The 21,720-nt window shown below is 37.5% G+C and overlaps 1 protein-coding gene across 3 annotated transcripts in view; it reads right to left on the bottom strand.

Annotated features, from left to right (window-relative positions):
- LOC149084428 (uncharacterized) overlaps positions 1 to 21,720 on the bottom strand; it is a 410,069-nt gene that overhangs the window by 9,429 nt on the left and 378,920 nt on the right. For all 3 annotated transcript variants that reach the window (XM_089234820.1, XM_089234819.1, XM_089234818.1), the window contains 15 exons: positions 20,410 to 20,772; positions 18,188 to 18,289; positions 17,348 to 17,454; positions 13,217 to 13,402; positions 10,757 to 10,816; positions 8,691 to 8,790; positions 7,402 to 7,572; positions 6,091 to 6,172; positions 4,952 to 5,072; positions 4,056 to 4,108; positions 2,895 to 3,012; positions 2,093 to 2,199; positions 1,751 to 1,853; positions 1,276 to 1,426; positions 853 to 919 (listed from right to left, as the gene is read on the bottom strand). In XM_089234820.1, the coding sequence (XP_089090946.1) occupies positions 853 to 919; positions 1,276 to 1,426; positions 1,751 to 1,853; positions 2,093 to 2,199; positions 2,895 to 3,012; positions 4,056 to 4,108; positions 4,952 to 5,072; positions 6,091 to 6,172; positions 7,402 to 7,572; positions 8,691 to 8,790; positions 10,757 to 10,816; positions 13,217 to 13,402; positions 17,348 to 17,454; positions 18,188 to 18,289; positions 20,410 to 20,772 (1,891 nt within the window). The remainder of the gene's footprint in view (positions 1 to 852; positions 920 to 1,275; positions 1,427 to 1,750; positions 1,854 to 2,092; positions 2,200 to 2,894; positions 3,013 to 4,055; positions 4,109 to 4,951; positions 5,073 to 6,090; positions 6,173 to 7,401; positions 7,573 to 8,690; positions 8,791 to 10,756; positions 10,817 to 13,216; positions 13,403 to 17,347; positions 17,455 to 18,187; positions 18,290 to 20,409; positions 20,773 to 21,720) is intronic.

Genomic DNA, 21,720 nt, shown 5'->3' with positions numbered 1-21,720 from the left:
AAAGCCATGGTGTACGAGACGCCCGTTCACTCTGACACCGACCTCGTCACAAGAACCTCCGTCGCAGCTGCAAACGTCCGCGAAATGCCGGGTATTTTTGAGAGGGTTCGACAATCAATGCGTCGCCGTTGTGAAGATTGTGGATGGTAAGAACTTTGAGCAGTTGTTGTTGTGAACACTTACTCTACAGTATCGCTAAGTAAAGAGTTTTTCCACCTATGATTCGCTTGTCATGTCTGAATCTTCGTTTATTCTACAGCTCATCAGGGTTTCCGGTCATACATTCCTATATGATTCTGTGCGTGTTTTGTTTTTCTACCTCCTCTAGAAGTTTGTACGCTGAGTTTTGAATCACCCTGTATAAACCGTTGATGTTAGAGGTATACTTCGAATTAGAAAAAGTTTCCAAATAACGTGTGGAGTACTCATGTTGCAAGGGGTTGTATAGTTATTAAAATAAAAAAAAATTAACTTTTTTATACAGTCCAGTATGTCTCAAAACCAAATTGAAATTATGTTGCCGTGTCTCTCTCTCTTGATGCCAAAAAAAAAAAAATTCCATGTTTTTAAGTGCAATATTCACTGAGATATTGGATGAAAATCTTTGGAAAATACAGCGTTAAATACGGGTAAACGGTTTTTCCTGCAGTTAGAGCTAGTTTTTTTTAAACAATTATGACGAATCGTCGTCTAAAAATCGAAGTCTAAATTAATATCGTAGCATCCTTAGCAATGTCTGGAGGCTTTAGACAGCCCAAAACGCTTCAACTCTATTTTAAATACCCTGTGTATAAACATTTGTGCATAATATTGACATTAGGTAGAGGGTTATCAATCAGGATACCACCATACCCGTTCAGCTTGAAGCCATCCAGAGATTGAGCAGCAAGTGTAGCACCCAGGATAATGATGGGAATAGCTGTAATATAACAGAATGCGTACAGTAAATACCAAACATTATACAATTGGAGGGTGAAAATGGTAAACATTGTACGTGCCAAAAAAAAAAAAAAAAAAAAAAAAAATCAAACACTGTTTTTCACGCCAAAGTGTCAAATGAGCAATGCTTTGTAATGTTGTCGAAAGAGCGTATAAAGAGGTCGCAAATGTGAACTCCTCTACGGGCTGCAAAAACAGTTTTTTGCGACTTCCCACCATTTTCCATTTACAGCGTTTACCACTCGTACCCTTCAAATACTTCTTACTCTATCTCTAACAATAAAAAGTACACTCACGACAACAGCTTAGCATTTAATTATTAAGGATAAAACTTACTCCATCCCATCGCTGATATCTTTGCTGACGAGTATGGCATGTTTCTGAGATCGATGCATTCGATATAAATAAGAAGCGCGAGACTCATTTGCAAAGAAAAACCACTGAGTAGAAAAAATTGAATCACAGTCACCGTGTATGGATACAGATTCTGCAATTAATGACAAAAAAAGAAGCAATATTATACGAGATTAAGGTGATCAAGCCTCGAACACACATTCATTCGTTTGAAATATAAATGAAAACAAATTATTGCTTATTTAGCGTGTTAAAATGACTTCTTCATGAACTATGGTAAACACTGTTCAATATCATACAGCATGAAACTGAAGAAGTATTCTCTCAACATGATATTCGTCAAATGTCAAATGATAAATTCGTCAAATGATATACTCAACATGATATTGAAGAAGTATTCACAACAAAAAATTATCTTGTTACAATATTTAAAACCAATCGAGTCTAAAATACCTACCACGGGTAGTGAATCATGAATACCACAAAAAAATGCCACATAAGCTCCTATTAAGGCAGCGCAAATTTGAAGTTTGAGAGCAGTGATCGCTCTCCGAACTTTCCTGAAATCAATAGAAGCAAATACTCAATTAATGCCAATTTTCCGTCACAATAATCACGATAAAACTACGTAGTCTGTACACATCGAACTAAAGATAATTTCAAGATAAATAATGAAGAATATATAAAAACAAAATTAGCTTTCGAACCTGAATTCTCGTTTCGTTTTTAATACATTTTCAAGTATTTCAAAGCATACAGTAATTTTTTATAGCAAATAAAAGATGTATATTTGTTTTACCTCCACACAGAAAGAAGCAACGTAAAGGTAATGAGTAAGAAAAAGGCACATATCGAACAGCCGACGCCCGCTATTATTTCCAAACCATTCTTCATCGGGATTTCAATCTAAAATAATTGATAACCATTATTGAAAGTTGCCCAATGTGGCACTAATTAGATAATCAATTCGATTCGTACATGAAAATATGATAGTATGATGAGATATATGTGTGGAGAAATGTAATAATAGATTTGAGATAGTCCCGATTTGATTATACGAGTACTATTCTTCGATAAGTCACACGATCAAACCAATCACCGTAATCTGGTTGGAATCAACTGCAGCAATAATTATATAGAAATATTAATGTGGATTAGCTCCTTTTTTTTCATTTTGATTATGTTTGCGAGTATTTTCCCGAAAGCAAAATGTTACGCATATTTAGGGTTACCAACCGTCTTCCTTTTTAATCTCATTTCAAGCATCCTATGTTTCAGAAAACTCGTCATTTCTGTCCTTAGCAACTTACAAAATTTTTGGACCCAGACGAACACTTTTCTCCCCAAAATTTGACTAGTATTTCTTTCTTCACACATACACTATATAGCTGGCATAAATAAATGCACAATCCTGTCTTTTTTAGCCAACCTGGGCAGTTTCTAAGTCGTAAGACAGCCTTTTCAGGCTAGGGTACGTCGTTAAATTTCAATTCGGTCGGTCGGTTGGCTTATAATGACATTAGAAGAATAGAAGAATTTGCCCCACGTGTTCGATCAGTAATGTATGATTTCTGTTCTACACAAAACAAACCATTACTCACAGGAAGATTGTAGTGCGTTAGGAGTAGCGCATAGGTTCCGAGTTTTTCACAATCGCACAGTGTAACATTGTTGTTGGTCCATACCAGCTGGCAACCACTTGTCACGAATAATATGCGTCTGGGGGGTGGGAATAAATAGGTAATAAAATTACTTAAAATATTAAAAAAAACTAAATACAGGAGAAAGTTATTTAAAAAGAAATAATTGTAATGAAATTGTAATTTCTCTACTTTAAGCATTAAAAAAATATTAACAGTATTTCAAAATAAGGTGAAAGAATTCTAGACATGATGAAAACCTTTTAAAAATATGATAAAAGTGGAATGAGATGCTATCATTTGAAAAATATGCGATTATCATTATTTTTTTTAAATACTTTTTTTCTTTACATTAATTATTTTCAATATTTTCAATCTAAGAATATAATGAGAAAATTTGAAGAATATGATGAAAAAAAATCCAAATGTATGATGAACGCAATTTGAAGAACAAGACGAAATTATTTGAGGAATGAGATGGAATAATTAAAAAAGATGAGATAGAATATCATAACTGTTTAAATACAGTGAAGTATCTTTCGGACGACCATGAGTTATAGTCACCGTTCCGCTACAACTTTTATATATATTTTAAAAAAAAAGGATTCACTTGTAAAAGCTATAATGTCAATGACTAGAAATGAATAAATTGTCTAAAAATATAATTGAATTATTATGGAATATATGATGATAATAAACATGATGAAAAGATTCCAACACGAAAGAAATTATTCGAAGAATGAGAAGAAATTGTGATTACTTTTTCAAGTATTAAAAACTATTTTTATTTTTCAAACATCTTGAAATTCTTAGTATTATTCTATTTCAAAAAAGTGAAACGATTATTTCTATACACTAAATTATTGAAAAAAACGAAATTTGAAAATAAAAGTCACATTAAAAAACGTAAAATAATTATAAAATTATGATGAAAATTGATGCAAAAAATGAAAATGAATTATTTAAAAAACGAGATGAAATTATTTTAGAAAGGAGATAAAATATAAAATAATCTTTATCGAAATAGGATGTTTTTTAAATCGGATATGAAGCGAATTTTCGGTTCTTTCAAGTTCGTCATAACGAGGTATTTACTGTAATACTTAAACTGCGTCAACTCACCCTTGACTAAAATCAGCCATAGCACAAGAAATATTCCAGCCAACATGATCCTCCTATGAAAGGAGAATAATACATTATTTTAACACTTAATGGTCACGTTCAGGGGTGCACAACCTTCGGCCCGCGGGCCAGATGCAGGGCCCGCCACCTCATGCGGCCCGAAAAAGGTGTTTCGAAAAGCATTAATACACACGATAAATACCTAAGCTGATCTAACATTTCCTTCATAGAAATAAGGGAAATTCATTCGAGGCATCCCAATTACCGCCGAAAAATTTTCAAATGCTGGTAAAGCCAAAAATAAAAAAAAAATCCATTTACGGCTAAAAATTGCGAAAGGTAAGTAATGTTGTCAATTACAGCCAAAAATGTTTGAAAGGCAAGAAAATTTGCCAATTACAGATATAAAAATAATCAAAGGCATGTAACGTCCTAGTTATATTCGAGAAAAATTGCCAAAATCAATAAAGAGTTAACAATTACAGTCAAACATTTGACAAACGCAAAAGTAATTCACCGAAAAAAAAACGGAAATGTGACAAATATGTGCGATGAATCCTTTTATATTAAAATGATTATAATCAATTATGATAAATATATATATATTATATATTTGTCATGAAAATAATCGTAATTGTTGATTTCAAAAATTCAAGTAGATCACGTTGAAAATACGGTGGGGCGGGACGGAAGGAACGTTTCATAAAAATTTTGGGGCGGCCAACATTACAAAAATGTCCAGTAAAATCGGGTCATATCAGGCCCGTTGGCTAAAACAGTTGTGCATCCCTGCTCAAGTCAATGCATTACGATTAGACCATTTCGCATCAATGAGTTTTAGTAAATGTCATAGGAATTTGTAATTTATATTATCACGAGAGTATAAAAGTTCTTACGACGCTGTAATTGAAGCTTGCAAGTTTCACTTTGATGCTGATTCCAGACTCTTTCAATGACTGAGCTTTGATCCGAACTTCGACTAGGCTCGATATTAGGCGGTGTTCCACGTCCACGAACCTTTACCATTGAGAGCAATTAGATCAGTAGAGTTCAATTACATGCAATTCAAAAAGAAATTAATTAAAAGATGAAAGAAACATTTTATAATTTACAGGCAACTGCTGGCAAAAAAAGAAAAAAAAAATATTATGCAAGAAATTATCACTCAAAAATGAAATATTTGACAGTGGCAAAAATGTTAAAGAGGAAAAAGAAATTGTTCGCAATACCTCACTGAAATTGGTGTTCGTCGCAGTAGGTATTCCCAACGATAAATCGGAATTGGCGGTTACAGACTTTTGCCATCAGTTTGATTTTGCAGCGAACAACTCTTGCAAAGTGACAACATCATATTTGGATTTACAAGCGAGCTATATAAAAGCGCTGAGAGATTGGTGATTGCAAAATTGAATTGTGGCAGAAAATCTCTAATCGCGAATTCGAAAATTTCGTTGAATATCTACTTCGACAAATGCTGATTTCAGTGATGTATTGCGAACAAAAGTCTTAATTTCTCCTGAGCTAGAACGCCGATATGGTTCATTATAGGCTCTTTCGAAAGCTGCTCCAATGAACTAATTTCTGATAAATGTGATCGATTGTAGCTAGAAGAGTGTTTGCAGAATTTGTGGTTACAGAATTTGGAGACAATTAGATTTTTAACTTTGACTATTTTGATGGAAATTGTGTCACTCGATAGCATTTCTTCCGCTCTTTTCAAATATGTGCTCAGTTTGAGTATACATTGTACAAAAACTTCATAAATTTTGTGTTATTTCAGACTTGACGCATTTTTCTTAAATGATCCATTTTCCACCACAACGCGAAAGCGGTTAAAGATAGGGTATGGTGTTGGTATGGTACTTTTTATGTTCCATTTGGACTTGTCTATCACCCATTATCGTTTTACAGATTATTCGCAGTTCACCCTGTGTAAATATTTTTATGTGCATCAATTATGTATGTCAGAATAGATACATTTTCCGAATGAATCAGTGTTGAAAATATAGAGTGATTTGAAAGACTTTTGACTCACCCTTTTTTAGAGATAAATCTCTGAGGTAGATATGGATTTAAATTTTTGTAAAACACCACAGCTATCGATCCAGTGTTGTTACCTGTAAAATAAAAGAACATTTTCAATCAGTGGTGTCATCTTTCATTAGTGTTTTGTAAATGTTTTTCAGCTGGAGTAACAATTGAAATACTCTCCATGTTCCGGGAACCTCTAAACTCATAAAAATTCTGTGAAACATGAGGCAGTGTTTGCTAATATTTCCATTTGGAAATAGGAAAGTCCCTCCGGAACCCTCGTCGATATCGGAGAGAACTCACTGTTCCGCGAAACTCCGTTTGAGAAACACTGGATCGTGGAATTCAGAAAAAAAATTGTCGAAGTCGTTTATAGGGGCCCCGGTTGTAACTATAATTCGGTTTTAACGTCAATAACTGGCGGCCCAGCTGATTCCCATAGAACAAGGCTGCTTATCCTTCAGCAGAGTGCGAGCCACTTCATTAGTTTGAAAACGTGTCGCAGACCACTTAAGGGGGTTGGTGCACGATCTTGAGCGTTCGAAGAAACGATCCTTATCTAACAAATAACTTAGTTTTGAGAAATGAGCATTTTAGTAGAAAACAATGGCATATATAATCCATACCAGCAAACCAAGAAGAACGTGATAAAGCCGGGCAATTCAGTGAATTTTAATAGAAAAATATGCCGCCCGAGCAGCATACCGGCAAATCAGGGGAAGTACACTTTCGCAGCACCCGAACCCTGTATGTGAGCTTTACAGTTGTTTAGCTGTCACCTACGATATGGTTGTAGAGATCACGCAGTCTGCACATTCATATGCAATCAATACTTGATCTGAAGAAGCTGCTCTGCTCTGGTTTCCAAATAATCAACATATGGGACAAGAGACATTATAATCAGTCGGCGGGTAAATGAATAAATCAAATGCTGAAAGTGAGGCTGGCGACACTCAGACATCAGGGTCAGGACCTGCTGTTCGAAATCCTCATTAAATCAGTTCGTCGATAGTCCGTTGACGACACGAAGCGTCAATTTCAAGCATGTCTATGGGACAGCTCTGAATACTCATTTCCTTTGATATCACCATTCACCTCATACAATCAAGCGAGATATTTAATCCACATACGATTGTCATTTTTGCTCCGTAATCGCGAAGCCCCCCAAGACCAATCGCAATAATATTGTTATTTCAAGGAGGACTCAAAAAACATGAAAAAAATTGTTATTATTGCATGATGCATTTCAATATTTTAGTCACGAGGGATCGTTCATTGTGTGCGTAAATTTGAGCGTGGATGATTCAATACTCACTCTCTTCGGTCTTGTCACTTATCCATTCGCTTATATCGAATTCGACGGAGTTGGACGTCCATCCAGTCATGTCCGTCTGGTCATCCGGGTACTTCGTTGCTCTCGAATATCTCTGCATCGGGAATCGAATCGCCTGTTTGACGCCGTAATGTACCTTGCCTATATCCACAGCTGCAATAAATGATTATAATTTAGAACATGATGATAATAATTGCAAAACTACAAGGATAATGCCGAAAATATATCAAAATAGATGGAGGTAACAGAGCAATTCGACCATGCAAAGCTTTAGTCATTTTTTTTTCCTGCACCTTGTATTATAAATTCTGGAGGAAAAACAGATAATGTTGAAAAATAATTTCAAGCGCTGTTAAAATGAAAAAAAATAATCATCCACGGCAAATGTCAGAACTAGAAGAGACAGAAGGGCACCTGTCCCGGGGGCAAAATTTAGGGAGAGTGGCAGTTTCAGGTGGGAACAAAGAACACTGGTACAAAATTATCGAGTTTTAAAGTTGAGGGGGCAGCAAAAATTACGAATCAGGGCAGCGGACTTGGTGCCCAAACGGGAAGAGCTTTTGAAACCGGAGGGATGTCATTGGGTGCATGCACTTTTGCCATGTGCATCAGACGATATAATCGCTTTTGACTTGCGTTGCGTACTTTTTGAGATGTAAGCGTTCAAAGAATTTCGTCACGCAACTTTTTGCCAATGCTCCCGGCATCGGCTAGCCATTTAACACCGTATTCACGTCAATGCGCAATGAATATGGAAAAATTGGCCGTGGCCATAAAACTAACCTGTGAAATAATCTGAAGAAACCTACATAACAGATAGAAATTTAAACAGACTGAAATTGCAATGAATATAATTGAAAAAAATTAAAAACCACCCAGGTCACATGATTAACGAATTCAAGTTATGGAACAACGGGACCTGAGGAGAAAACACAAATGTATCGTAAGAAAATAACAGCAAGATTTTCCGAATGACACTTCCGGCAAAACTGGCTCAAAACTACACATCACCTAACCAAAAAACAATGTTTTGTGTTCAAACACAGGCCCAATAACATCAAATTATTTAGAGCATCAAAAAGAATTAAAAAAACACAGAAAATTATGAAAATGGCCATCGGATCACCTCATAATAAATATTGGAAGTTTTGAAGAAGGTATATCATTTTCAAAACTCTTTCAACATTTATTATGTTAAAGTTGTTATTATTTAATATGTCATATTATAAAAAATTCTATCATATTATGATGCCTTTTTTTCCATGTATTACCTATGTATTTGCGTTTGAAGCTCTCGAAGCCTACGTCATACTTAGATTCAGCATACAGGAATCCGTACTCGAATATCTGCTCGTGGAGCTTTATTATTTTCTGAAATGAGATAGAAAAACCTGTGATTGGCTCAAACTTGAATTAAGTACATTGCCATGAACATACTTGAAAGACGTCATACAAAGAAGTTGTAACAAAGAAAGAGTCCCAAGGTGTCAAAATTTTGAATTATTTTAAACTCATCTCACCCAGAAACACAGAAAAAAAACCTTAGTGACGGAATGCAATTATATATATTAAAATTTACAAAAGTTGGCTACTCATCGCTTCTTGGCGATATCGATAAAAACTTCTTTTCACTTTCTTTTTTTTCATCCAGCTTCTCTGTTCTTGAAACTAGTTATTCATCTTTGGGCGGTATTCACACACACATACCGACATGGTTTAAAATAGAGTCAAAATTTTTTGATAAGAGACCGACACGGATTGGTTGAATTCAGATTTTTTTAACCAATCTATGTTGATCTCTTATCCAAAAATTGTGACTACAGTTTAAACCATGCCGGTGAATACGGTCCTTTGTCTGCGCTGTACGAATCATGTGTTGTTTAAAGACGTCACTCAAACACTTTAGAATTGGGAGATTTTTAAATTTATTCTTGGCCTCTAATGGCGCTCAAAATTACTAATATTAAATTCTTTTTTGAATGACCAATACTGATTCCGCCAGATTTTTTATTTTATTTTGTTCATATTTAAATGAGTAGCATCAGTGGCACTTTTTCTAAACTTTTTAAAGACGTCACCTTGGGACCCATTCCTTGTAAGGCCCCTAGATATCGTTCTCCATCTAGAAGTGGCAAAACCAGTTTTTCGTTCGAAGTGACGTGTAATCATTTGAAAACAAATCAGGGTACGGTAAGGTGAACTTGAAATCCCTGGTGGACTCATCTCGTCCACCATTAATATGCAATCAAGGTTGTCGATCCCATTGATGTCTCGGAAATCGTACCAGAAAGTGAGGGTTACCTCAACGACAGTGTCATCTGAACAAGATCGCCAAAGGAAAATGGTCTCTGTTAGGCCGGGATTACAATATAAAAGCCTGATAAAATCCTTTTTATCTAACTTCAAAAATCCAACCAATAAAGTTCCTAGGTTACATTCGAGCAAATGCAATCAATAATCTTACTGGTTGAATTTTTCAAATTTTATAATATAAATTTTAGAAAACTTTTATAGTGTAATCCCTGGCCTTACTTAGTCATGCTATAGCAACTCGATTTCACCCAAGGCGCATTTATGATTTTCCGCCTAATGGCTACACGAATTTTTCCGCTCTTCTCCCATTCTTGTTCTCCACGCTCTTGATCACTCTTTTTGTCATTCACACGTTTGTGCATACTGTAGGTCACTCACTCACCTGGTCCCTAGCTCTGTAGGTCACTCTTTTGGTCATCCACATGCTTGCTCACGTTCCAAGTCGCTTTTTAATTCACTCAAGTGCTTGCAAATTCTCTGCAGGTCACTCACTGACCTCCCTCAGCTTCCTTGTGGTCTGTTCGGATTTATTGAGGTTTATACAAATTTTGCCGCCCTGCCCCCAATTCTATTAAGTTACTTGTCCTCTAATTCCTCAAATTTGCCCCGCTAAGCCCCTCTGTAAATACGCCACTGTATTTTACCATTTTAGCAAATTCAAAAATACTCCCCATTTAATTAAATTTCAGTGCTTATACTGTATATTGTTTCATTCACAGATTTACACTCGCTTCATGAAAAGTAAAAAAAAAAAAAACACGTTTTTTAGGAGGGCGAGTGCTTGATTATATAAATTAATTAATTATGCGCTGTTCCCATTCAAATGCATAACTGTTATGACTTTGTGCCAGTGATGCTAATAACAGTACACAATTAACCTAAATTTCGTCACTTGCCAGCCCAATGAGGTTATCTACCGACTTGAAAACAATTATTAAAAAGGTTCAACTATCCATAATATGTAATGGAATATTATATATATATATAAAATTAGTTTTCTAACTAATAAACCACTGTTACTTACTGCATGTTTTCTGATCAGCCTTGGTGATTCTAAAAGCATAGAAGCGATATCCAAGAAAATCTGAAAAAATAATATCAATAATATATTAAAGAAATATCTAGATAGATTTACTTTTTGATCAATAGATGGCAGCACTACCCGATGTCTTCCACTGGATATGAAAATTAGTTCTCGTAGGTTTAATTACCAGAAATTTTTGTTCTATCGCCAACTGCTTCATTATTTTTGTTTCTCAGTGCCTACCAACTCAAACCAACCCATAGGATCCTGTATTATATCAATAGCTTCTACCGCTCCCTCCCCGGACTATTATATCGCCCCCGCGGTGGAGGCGATATTGCGAAACACTGGTTCATACAGTAGATGAAATATCACAGGGATCAGCGTGAGCGGAGATACCAGGCACGCCCTCCCCCTCTCGAGCGTCAAAGCTGGTGCCGACTGATCTAATGCATATGCTTATATATGAACAGACATTATCATAGTGCCCCCCCCCCCAGACTTTCAAGTCTATCACCGCCTATGAGGTTCAGTGCCCACCGCTTATTAAAATCACTTTTATCCTGACGGTTTTTTATTTTACTTGCTGGCTGATTTTTATAGCCGGCACATCAAAAAGCTAAAATTTCTAAAACATAAATTTCCGAAGGGAAAATTGTATGCAGTAAACCGTGTGAATTATTAGCATATACTTTTTTGTGTTAATAAGCACTCTCTATTGAATTTTATGAAGTTTTTTACGTATACAGACGTTTGCAGTTCCCTTTGTGGTACTAGTAAATTAGTTTAATTGCCCATAATTGTGATAGACCTCCTCTCAAAGCCATAGCCACACTTGTGTGAAGGCTGGTCCTATACGTTCCATGCGCAAGTAGTGTTGCTCCACGACTGGCAATGATCGTCAAATGTTGGAGGGTAGAAGGTATTGGAAGGTTGGCTGAGAGTGACTTTCAGCTTCCAAATTAAGTCAAAGATCTGTCCATTTCTTCCCGATCATCCAATCCGTTTGATCGATTGTTTTGCCACATTGGTCGATGAACGCCAACAGTAACAAAAGTGTTCTGGAAAAACCGGTTCTGTTATTCTTGGGAAATATTCGCCAAGGAATATTGGGCCAAGCTGGGCCAGAGTGAGGCCATCGCATGCAGCTGCTGCTTCTTTGCACATGGGAAAGGCAAATATTTGCTTCCAATATTTGCGATTAACTATTCGGTCAGTCTTTACACGAGTATGGTCATGGTTTTACCAGATCATGTGGGCTGCTCTGTCTGAATGAACCTACGTGGCCGCGGAAGGCGCCAACTGAAAGGGGTTGGTTGGTTGTGATTTTTTATCACCAAATTATTATTCGCTTACACTTGAAAAATGTCCATAACCGGCCCTGAGTGTTGTGTTATAAACCTAACGTGAACTTTGTTTCTGTGTAATGCTTGTTGTTGTGCTGCCATCTGTCATATATGTTTCGAACTATGAGTGAAGTGTAATGCATGTACCGTTGCAGGCTTGTTTTCTGTGGTGAGATTTTCCAACTAGGAGATCACCTGACATTCGCGCTCGAATTTTGGGAACCAATGGGGATAAACCGGAATTGTAATCGGTTTTAATAAGGAGAAAACTGTTTTTCAGAGATACTAGTTTGTTTTGTCTTTTTTCTCATTTCTCATGATCAGTTTCTTAGAACATGGGGTATAACGAATGGGGTGCTGCCGTTTGAGCTCGAGTTGCATGGTGGTAAGATGCTCGTCTACCATTGTGAAGGTTGTTGTCAGGGTCCCGGGTTCGAACCCAAGTGAGGATATAGATAAGATATTTTCCCTAACGAACTCGAGGCGACCGTCGATAGACAGCGCCTTCACTTCCAACCCATCTCACTAATGACAGTAAATTGCAATATAGCGATATGGCCAGAGTTGGTGTTTGGTGAAGTAGATTCCAAAAATAAGACCAAAAAATTAAGTTTTTCTTCGACTTTTTTCTCAGAATTGCTTCGTACATTTGAAGTTCATTTCACAAAATGTATTTGATTTCTAAAAGCGGCTGCGTGTTTATTTTATAAAAACGGAAATTTTATTATGTGATGGGTGCTGATTTGATTTCGTTTTTGAAATTTGATTTCATAAAGCGGCTGATTTTATCAACCGGCAATTTTATTAACGATTAATACTGTATAAGAAATAGACTCGACGAAAAAAAATACGACTTTATTAGTGATGGAATGCATTAAATATTGAGAATACTGAAGATTGCATTCGCCTTCGGTATTTAATTTTTCAGGTTCAGGTGAACTAATGTGTCGGGGCACCATATTATGGACCAGAAAAAATCACCCTATTGGGAAGTGACCTCCAGATATAGTTGGCCCTTCAAAGAGGTATCAGTGTGATTTTTTAATTACGTTATCATCAAGATTTTTTTTACAAATTTCAAATATGTATTACATATAATTTGTGCGGAATGTACCTGCCATCCTTCTCTGGGGTCATCCCTGTTGGCATGGTCGATTCTCTGTATTTCATCAAGGAGGTCGACAACTGGTTCCCCTTCACAGACTTGCATTCGTATCCGTTTCTTTCTTATATAAGCCTTCACCTCCTGCAGTAAAGCCGTCACATCGGTCAAGAGGTATCCCGAACGCAGGCTGTCGACCTTCGGAAGAAAGATTATACATTAAAATTTGTTTGTTTTTGTGAATACAAATCACTATGAATGTATTTTCATATAAATGTGCGTCAGGCCGATATTAGACTATAAATTGTTTAGAAAAGTTCCTTCATGAAACTTGAAAAATGAAACCAATAAGCGTATCGTATTTTTTAAATGTTTCTTTTCTTTAAAGTTTTGTGAAAGAATTTTCCAACACTTTTACAATGTAATACTGCCATAGACATCCATAATCACCATTATAAAAACGATATCAACAGACTTATCCCCGTTGTTGATACGTTACCCAGGGCCTGACCTGGTCATTTCGTGGGCCTCTGCAATATCTGCATGCATGCCCGCCCACAAAATATTTGCCTAGAGATTGGATTTTTCTTATTTTTGATCAATACATATACATTTCATAAGTGTTGCTAAACTTCTTAGCTTACGTATATGCCAAAAACCTTGTTCTATCGGGGTTAACGCGTGTAAGACAATCTCAATGTTTGGGTCTCCACGGTAGAACAGACACTCGAAGTTGGCTGAGGAAGGGAAGGAAAATGTCTTGTATGTGTGCCATCATCAAAAACATACTGTACGATGTACATGTTTGTGGGACTTCGAGTTTTTTAGTATGGCCCTTAAGAATCGCTTTGTCTAGGACTCGTGTTACTGTTAAGACTGGCTGTTGTGCGTTGATGTGGGCATGGTGCTGGTCTGTCATCCTGAGGATCCAGGTTCGAACCCCGTTGACAGCACTTTGGAGGTCAGCTGAAGTTTGTTTTCTTCGTTTCTTCTGTTTCCAAACTTCAAGACCCAAATGCGAGCCAGACTCCAAAAAAAAAAAAAAAGTCTATCTGCAGAGAGCAGGCAGACCTACAACACGACGCGTGCGCAACATGAAAATTCGAGCCTTTACCATCCTTACATCAAAACAACACCATATATAGCACAAAGCCTCCATGAGATGTTGGTCATCTCACCTATATCCATTGCATATTCTACAACAAAGGGTGAAGATGGAGCATGTGTCGGCCTGCTATATCTAATGGCTATAGGTGAGATGACCTTCTTCAGTGACGTCAAGAGCTTCCCCCAGACATCTATTTTACTCAGCCAAAAATGAGCGTCTACTTTGCACGCAATTCCCTTTCATCCTAAGCACTAAACGTTGCCATTTAAGTCGGATTACCACTGTCATAGAAACGTCTGAGACATGTAGACAGGCAATAAATATATTAACACAAATCTATGAATATTTATTCGATACGACGTAGTTTCACAATTACACAACGTGGCAATTATTCACTTCATCCACGAAAATCGAAGTGAGAAAAGGTTCATAAATTATGTGCATAAACAACAGTTCATGCATGATAATGTCAAACTCCGCGAGACGGGACCGTGCGCTAAAATATTCAGCAACTCCGTTATATACACCCATAATATATCTCTTTTTATAGCTTTACACTTTGCGAGCTCGTAAATTTTGCACAGCATTCAGTACATGAAACAAATAACAAAACCACGTCCTACTTTGTGTGTGGACCACTTTTGCGTAAAAATATATGCGGACACATAGATTACAATGTGCCAACACAGGAGGCATACATATAACTCTTTCTATATACATCCCATTCTTTAACATCAGAGCTGTCTGATTTGTATTGCTGATGGGAGGACACACTTTCGTATTGCCGACTAATCGAGAATCTGGTGGCTATGTAGCCTTAAGAAATGAAAAGAGTTGTTTTTCGTGGGTTTTTTTTAACATGTCGGATTTTCTATCGAATATATGACATCTAAATATGTGCAAAAAGATCGAAGAAAAAGTTGCGTATAATCCGTGGATTATACCTATTGAAATGCGACCAACCCTGTGAGAAAGTGGAAAGATAAACATTTTCCTTTCATTTTTAAATATAATTACCGTAACATCAATTAAATAATCCACTAATATTGCGTCAGAAAAGAAGTCCAAATTTTTAGTAGGATATTAGAGATTTTAGCGTATTATTTGAGGGTTTTGTTTTGCGAGAAGCTCTAATGCAAATGAATATTAAAAAATATAATTCAGTTTTTACATATGGCACGTCTAATCGTCTTTCATTTCTTAATGTGTTCATTATTGATGATGGGAGTATTAACCGGAGGCTTGCATTATTTGGATTACACGCTGCCATAGTTTACAGGATAACACATTTTTCCTTCACAATAGCGAACTTGGCATATTCGCAACAGTAAAAATGCAAAGCGTAATTGCTTCTCCCGTAAATGCCTAGTTAGACGTATTAATAGAAATGCAAGGCTTCTGATTTTAAGCATTTTATGCGATTGGAAATTCACCCTAAGACCACCAATCAGGTATAGGATAGCGATAAGATCGGACACCCTGTATATATTCCTGTGTAAAAAATATATTACATTCTCCTGGATAATGTAACGAAACTTTGCAACGTAATATGATAAAATTCCGAAGAGAAAGAAGGAAAAAAAAAAAACCATTTGGAAGAAAACAAGTTTCTTTTTATGTGAGTATTGGATAAATTCCATTCGATCTTTTTCCCTTATCCTGACATTCACACGTAAAATTCTCGAAAGAAAAGGATCCATTGCAGGATGTCTGTATATTTTATTTGGATATGGGCCAATAAAATGCATCCATACAATAATACCTAGTGTTTTTTTCTGGAGATATACAAGGACGTTCCTATCGTTTCCTTTGAGATTTTTTTCCTGATCGAATTGGACGGCGAAGAGCAGATACATACGTCTTTTTTTATATGTGTAAAGAGTGGTTGTTACGTTTTCTCTCTCACAATAAAGTTTCATTCGATAAATTTAACACGTCGAGTTCTTTCTTTGAAAAAGGTTTTGTCTATATGAGAAAGACGCATCCGATAAGTTTCGTATGAGCATGATAACACTCATGCGCACTGCGCTCAACTGTACTCTATCGCAATTGCGCGCTATATGCTACTATGCATTTTTTTTTTCAGTTAGTAGTGGGTGCATTTTTCTCGTCTGTGTTGGACTGTTGTCGTTGTTCGGAGACATTCACGCAAAGGAGCAAGCTCAGCGGACTGGGGCGCTCACCCGGCAAGTGAGAGGACGTAGGTCTGATTCCACACAAGGACAGTTGGATTTTCTTTCTTTCCTAAATTCATCTTCGCATCAGCCAGCTGTTAAAAAACACTTCGTATGGATAGCGGAGGGAGAGACGTCACCCTTGGATAAGACGCCATCTAATGGCAGTGTCAGCAATTGTGAGCTTTGGCCAAAGTGAGGTCCGACCGTCCATGTACGGTACCCTTTATTGCGCATGATTTCCAAGGAAAGATTGAGATGTTCGTTGCCTTTGTAGTCTAGTTGTGTAGGGCGCTCACCCGGATGTAAGAAAATTTGGAAATTAAGGCTAAGGAATTAATTGTAGGCTCGTCCCCCTGAAAATCGTGGATCGAGTACAGTTTCGCGCAGACGCCTGGGGAATGAATAATTTTGGATAACTCGAAAAATAATCAGCAGTGAAACAAGTAGATAAAGTGATAAGAAAAGTTGAAAGTCATAAATACATAAATGGCCCAACATACGATGAAACATGCAACTCCACTCTTCTCTAGGAATAAGCAGCCCTTGTACACATGTCGTACATACAACATGTGTATGAGACTTGGGAGGTGAGCATGTAGGCCTGTGCTAGGGGGTATATACACGACATGTCTTTTAATATGCCGTAGAAAGTGAACAAATTATGATGGTGCTCCCAAAAACATCACTGGCAGGAAATGCAAGTGAAACTTTTTTTACAAGTTTTCTAAAATTTTAAACAGTATGAGAATTACTTTAGGCTATATTTTCTTTATATTTTACTTTAATTTAAAATCAACTGTTGAATTTTTATACCAATTTTAGTGGAAACACTCCGTATTTATTGTAATTATTCATTACCTTCTTCTTTATGTTCAAAAAGCTGTTCGTCGAACATCCAGAGAAATCAGGTTCCTCCCAGAATGCACCGCGACTTGAACTGAGTCTGCAGCGCCTCCTGACATCACCTATGAACGAGAACAAAATATTATATTAAGGTGCTAAAATTGTAAAGAAGAGCGGACTCTATACCGTCATCGACATTCGAACAAAAAACTGGTTTAGATCTCCTGGGAACCTAGGTTCACTCATCCGCAATCTTTGAGCGCGATTGTGTCGTCAGCATCATCTCGATAGCCACTCGCTGTTCCCTATTCTGTTCTTTTATTTTTTTCATTTTTTATTTATTAACGATTAGACGCTACTCAACCTTTTGGAGAATTTGCACCACTTCATTGATTTGAAAACGTGTCACGAACCATGAAAGTGATCTGTAAATGTATGCAACTTGAGTGTTCTGTAAATGAGCTGCAAAAACATAGTGATTTCTTAACGTGCCACAGGTCACTTACGCGATTTCTAAATCTGGCACAGGTGATTTAAGTGATCTGTTATTGTGCCGTAATGGGAGAATGGCGTAGTAAATGAGAGAATTAATTTGAAGATGACTGAGGCAGAAACAAAAACTTATGTACAGATGATATAGGTATAATGCTAAATTAAATTTAAAATTATGCAACTGTTATACGAGCCGGGCGAAACATTTCGCGGACCGGTAGGAAATTCCCGCGGATCAGCGGATGCAGAACACTGCCCTACATTGTATTAAAAGAACAATCGGAACACATATATTGTGATTATATGAATTGATGAAAGCATTTTCAAAAGCTTTAAGCTGGAAGTACATCAATAAGTACTCACCGAAGTAACCCGGGGGACAGAGTTGGACATCTTGTGTGTTCGAAGCGGTAAGCGTCCATTTAACCTTCATGTAATCGTCAGGACCGCATGTTGGGATATCACCTAGATAAATGAAGAAAAATGGTTTGAGGATGGAGAGGACATATCAATGCAATTTCAAAATGAACCTTAGATGCTTCCAAATGTAATGACCGAATAGTACGCATGTCCTCAAATATACATGAACACATACGAATTCGGTGATCATGCAAAGCCGAAATTCATGTTACGAACGGCAATATAACACAGGGAAATAAATTATGAAGATTGTCGGAAATTATCTCATCAAGATAATGTTTTTATTTCAATGTGTACATAGCACACTTCGTATTGGTCCCTCAGGTGGACGCGTTAGGATAAGCCCTTCTACCCCCCCCCCTTCACGTGATCGACTCGTAGCAATTAAGTGCATCATTGACTCTTGTTAACGAGTTCAGAACAAGGTTTTGATTTTAGTTTTACGGCACAACTTTTCCGGGACACTTTATTTTCCGGCGAATAGATCTCATAAAACGGCCCATTTCCCCACTTAGTAGCGTTCGGGGGCTCCACTCACTAGGGAAATGAGAAAGAGAAAACACAAACAAACTAGTATCTCATTAAGTTCCAAACGATATGTACAGGCTTAGAGACCTTCTCCTATTGTCTAGTTTTTCCTGATAGAACATTAACAACGTTTGGCCACAATCGTTTTCCCGGGAAAATAAGACTGACGGAAATACTCGCTTGGTTTGTTGGGACCTATTTGATTAGGTACTCGTGCTGGACGAAAATATCCCTATTTGAGGATTACCAACATCATTTTAGAGACCGCAGAGTAGTTAGAATAGTGATTCTCCTAGATGGGCCTATTGGACGATTTTTTTTCTTATGCCCCCACCCCTTCCCTTCATTATCCACGCCTGCCCCAATCATTCGGGAGCGAGACCATTTCTACTTATTGAATTGAATTTAGTCGAACTGAGTTAGGGTAATGAACAAAGATTTTATAAAAAAACGTCAATGTGGGCTCTTGGACCAGGCGCGGATCCGGGGAGGGGGACGCAATTATCCCTTCAAGAGTCAAATTATAAATAGAAAATTGGTCTGTCCGTAATCATATAAATGATCAAAGGAACTCTCACAATAAATCGTCCCTTTAACACATCACCCTGGATTCTCTAATACCTAATCCCGGCAAGAGTACAGTAATCAACCCCACTATGGGATTTTATGCAGGGCCGTCTCGACATCATAGGTTCCTGGGCGAAGTGATGTTCTGGGCCATATACATAGCTAGAAGTAGCAGTTTATGTGTATCTTACTTATTCGCAAAGACAATAGTACTAGATCTTATGATGCAGGCCTCCTATGGGCATGAGAGCAACGGGTCACAACCAGATGGGCCTATGCGTTAAAATGGCTCTGATTCTATAATTAAATTTATAAGACTGTTGCTGTCTTTGACGAGACTTTTTAAAGGGGAGATCGGATTGCATTCGTGCCTTGAAGTTGGGAACCACAGAAAAAAACCACCAACTTCTGTCGACCACCACTGTGGAGTTTGAACCAAGGGACACTATGACCACTCGACCACCACAGCGCTTTCTTCCTAGCTGAATTTTAGCTTCGTTAGATTTCTTTTAACCACTTATTTCGGGGCTCTTTTCACCTGATTTTCACCCGTGGTAGACTTAGAATATCCCCCAGAGGTCTTCTACGAAGGCACATAGCCCCCACCACCACTGTTATAGAGTATGGATTGCCTCAGGAAAGTAGAGCTGAGGACATTTTTTCTGAGGTCGGTATGCGTATTTGCATTCTTTACATTAATAGTGAAGAAGAAATTTAGAAGCCCGTAATTGAAGGTAGCACGTCATTACGATGTATTGGGGGAATTATTGGCAATGTCTTAAGATTAAAGCAGAATTTTCCCCTTTTTACCAGGCCAAAGTTTAGCGCGAAATGGACCTTCTGAAAGTTCGCCGAAAACTCCTTCGTACATTTGTCAGTCATTGTGACCAATCACGAAACGTTAAGTTTCTCCCCTCACTCATATCAATGTAAGGTTTGTAAATATGCATAAGATTTGGATAATAATGATCCGACATTATTCTGGGTTGTGATTTTGCATACTCATGGAATTGGTGACTTGCGTGAAAATATCGGTAATTAAATACATGGATATTAAGTTTCGAACTTACTGTCCGTACTGAGGACTGTCACTACACTGTCTTTCCTCGTAGAGCCAGAAGAGCTAGTGATGATGCATGTGTAGATGGCGGATGACTTTGCAGATCTGACCAGTACCCGACTACCGGCTGGGAAGAGGTCCTCTATCATTTCGGGCTCGGTAGCCGGGTTGATAATCTGGTTGTTTTTGAGCCACGTGTATCCGAACGTACCGTAGATGTCTTCCTTGGACAGGCACGTGATCACCAGTTGCTCTCCTCGATATACCGTCGCTGCCATAGGCGTGAGTTGGGGCTGAGGTGACGACAGTACTGTAACTAGCAGGCTGCGGTTCTGCTCGAAACCCCAGTCGGTGACCATGCATGTGAATGTACCTGAAATGTGAATATCTAAGTCAGAAATAATCGGAAAAGAAATAAAATGAATACAGGGTATCTCAGAGCTCTATTACCATAATGGAAGGGAAGGAAGAGTACATAAATCAGAAAATAATTTGAGAACCAACGAGAAAAATACATAAATAGAATGAATAATTCGCAGATCGGCAGGAAAAAAAGGAATAGGACGAATACATTTTTGCGGACAGGGAAAAATTTATTAAAAACAGGCAAAATAATTCGAGGACTGGCAAAGGCATATAAACAAGAGAAATAATTTATGGACAATTTACGGAATACATAAAACATTATATAGATATATTTTACTTTTTAATCTAAAATTATGTAGTGGCAACATGCACACTGCGGCTCCCTTGCACTATTCGTTGTTCATCTGCGGCTATCCAGAATAATTTAGTACAGATTGTGCATTTATAAACCCAACCAATTCAAAGCATAAATAGGCCCACACATCAATATTTCCTGCTGGTCACGACAAGCCCGGGCACCGAAACGCACACTTTGAGAAATACTGCCATTGAATACAGGGTGTTCTTTTAATGGACCGACAAACTCAGAGGGTTATCAGGAGATATCAATTAGAACAAAAATTGTTATGAAACACGGTTTCGCAAACCACGAGAAGGTGAAAATCACGAAAAACGCATGCAGGTTTCGACGTCACGCTGGAACGACAAAAAGTACAATAATAAATACAAGAAAAAGATTTACTTGATTAAGTATTACAAGGGTTGTTGGAAGTGGCGACCGTCGACGTCATTGCGCGGTCTACAACGACGTAAAAACGGTTCCCGGACGCACTCGGAGATACCAGGTGTGCTTTTGATGTCTGTCGCAGTGACGACAATCCGCGCTATGAGATCCTCCGGTGTGTCCACAGGCGTCGCATGAACGAGTTCTAATCGCCATCTGCTCGACCGTAAA

This window comes from Pholcus phalangioides, unplaced genomic scaffold, assembly GCF_987345545.1.
Source record: "Pholcus phalangioides strain wild (caught in Gottingen) unplaced genomic scaffold, Ppha-v1.0 ptg000008l_1, whole genome shotgun sequence".
In the NCBI taxonomy this organism is placed as follows: domain Eukaryota; kingdom Metazoa; phylum Arthropoda; class Arachnida; order Araneae; family Pholcidae; genus Pholcus; species Pholcus phalangioides.
This window is presented reverse-complemented; position numbering and strand designations above follow the sequence as displayed.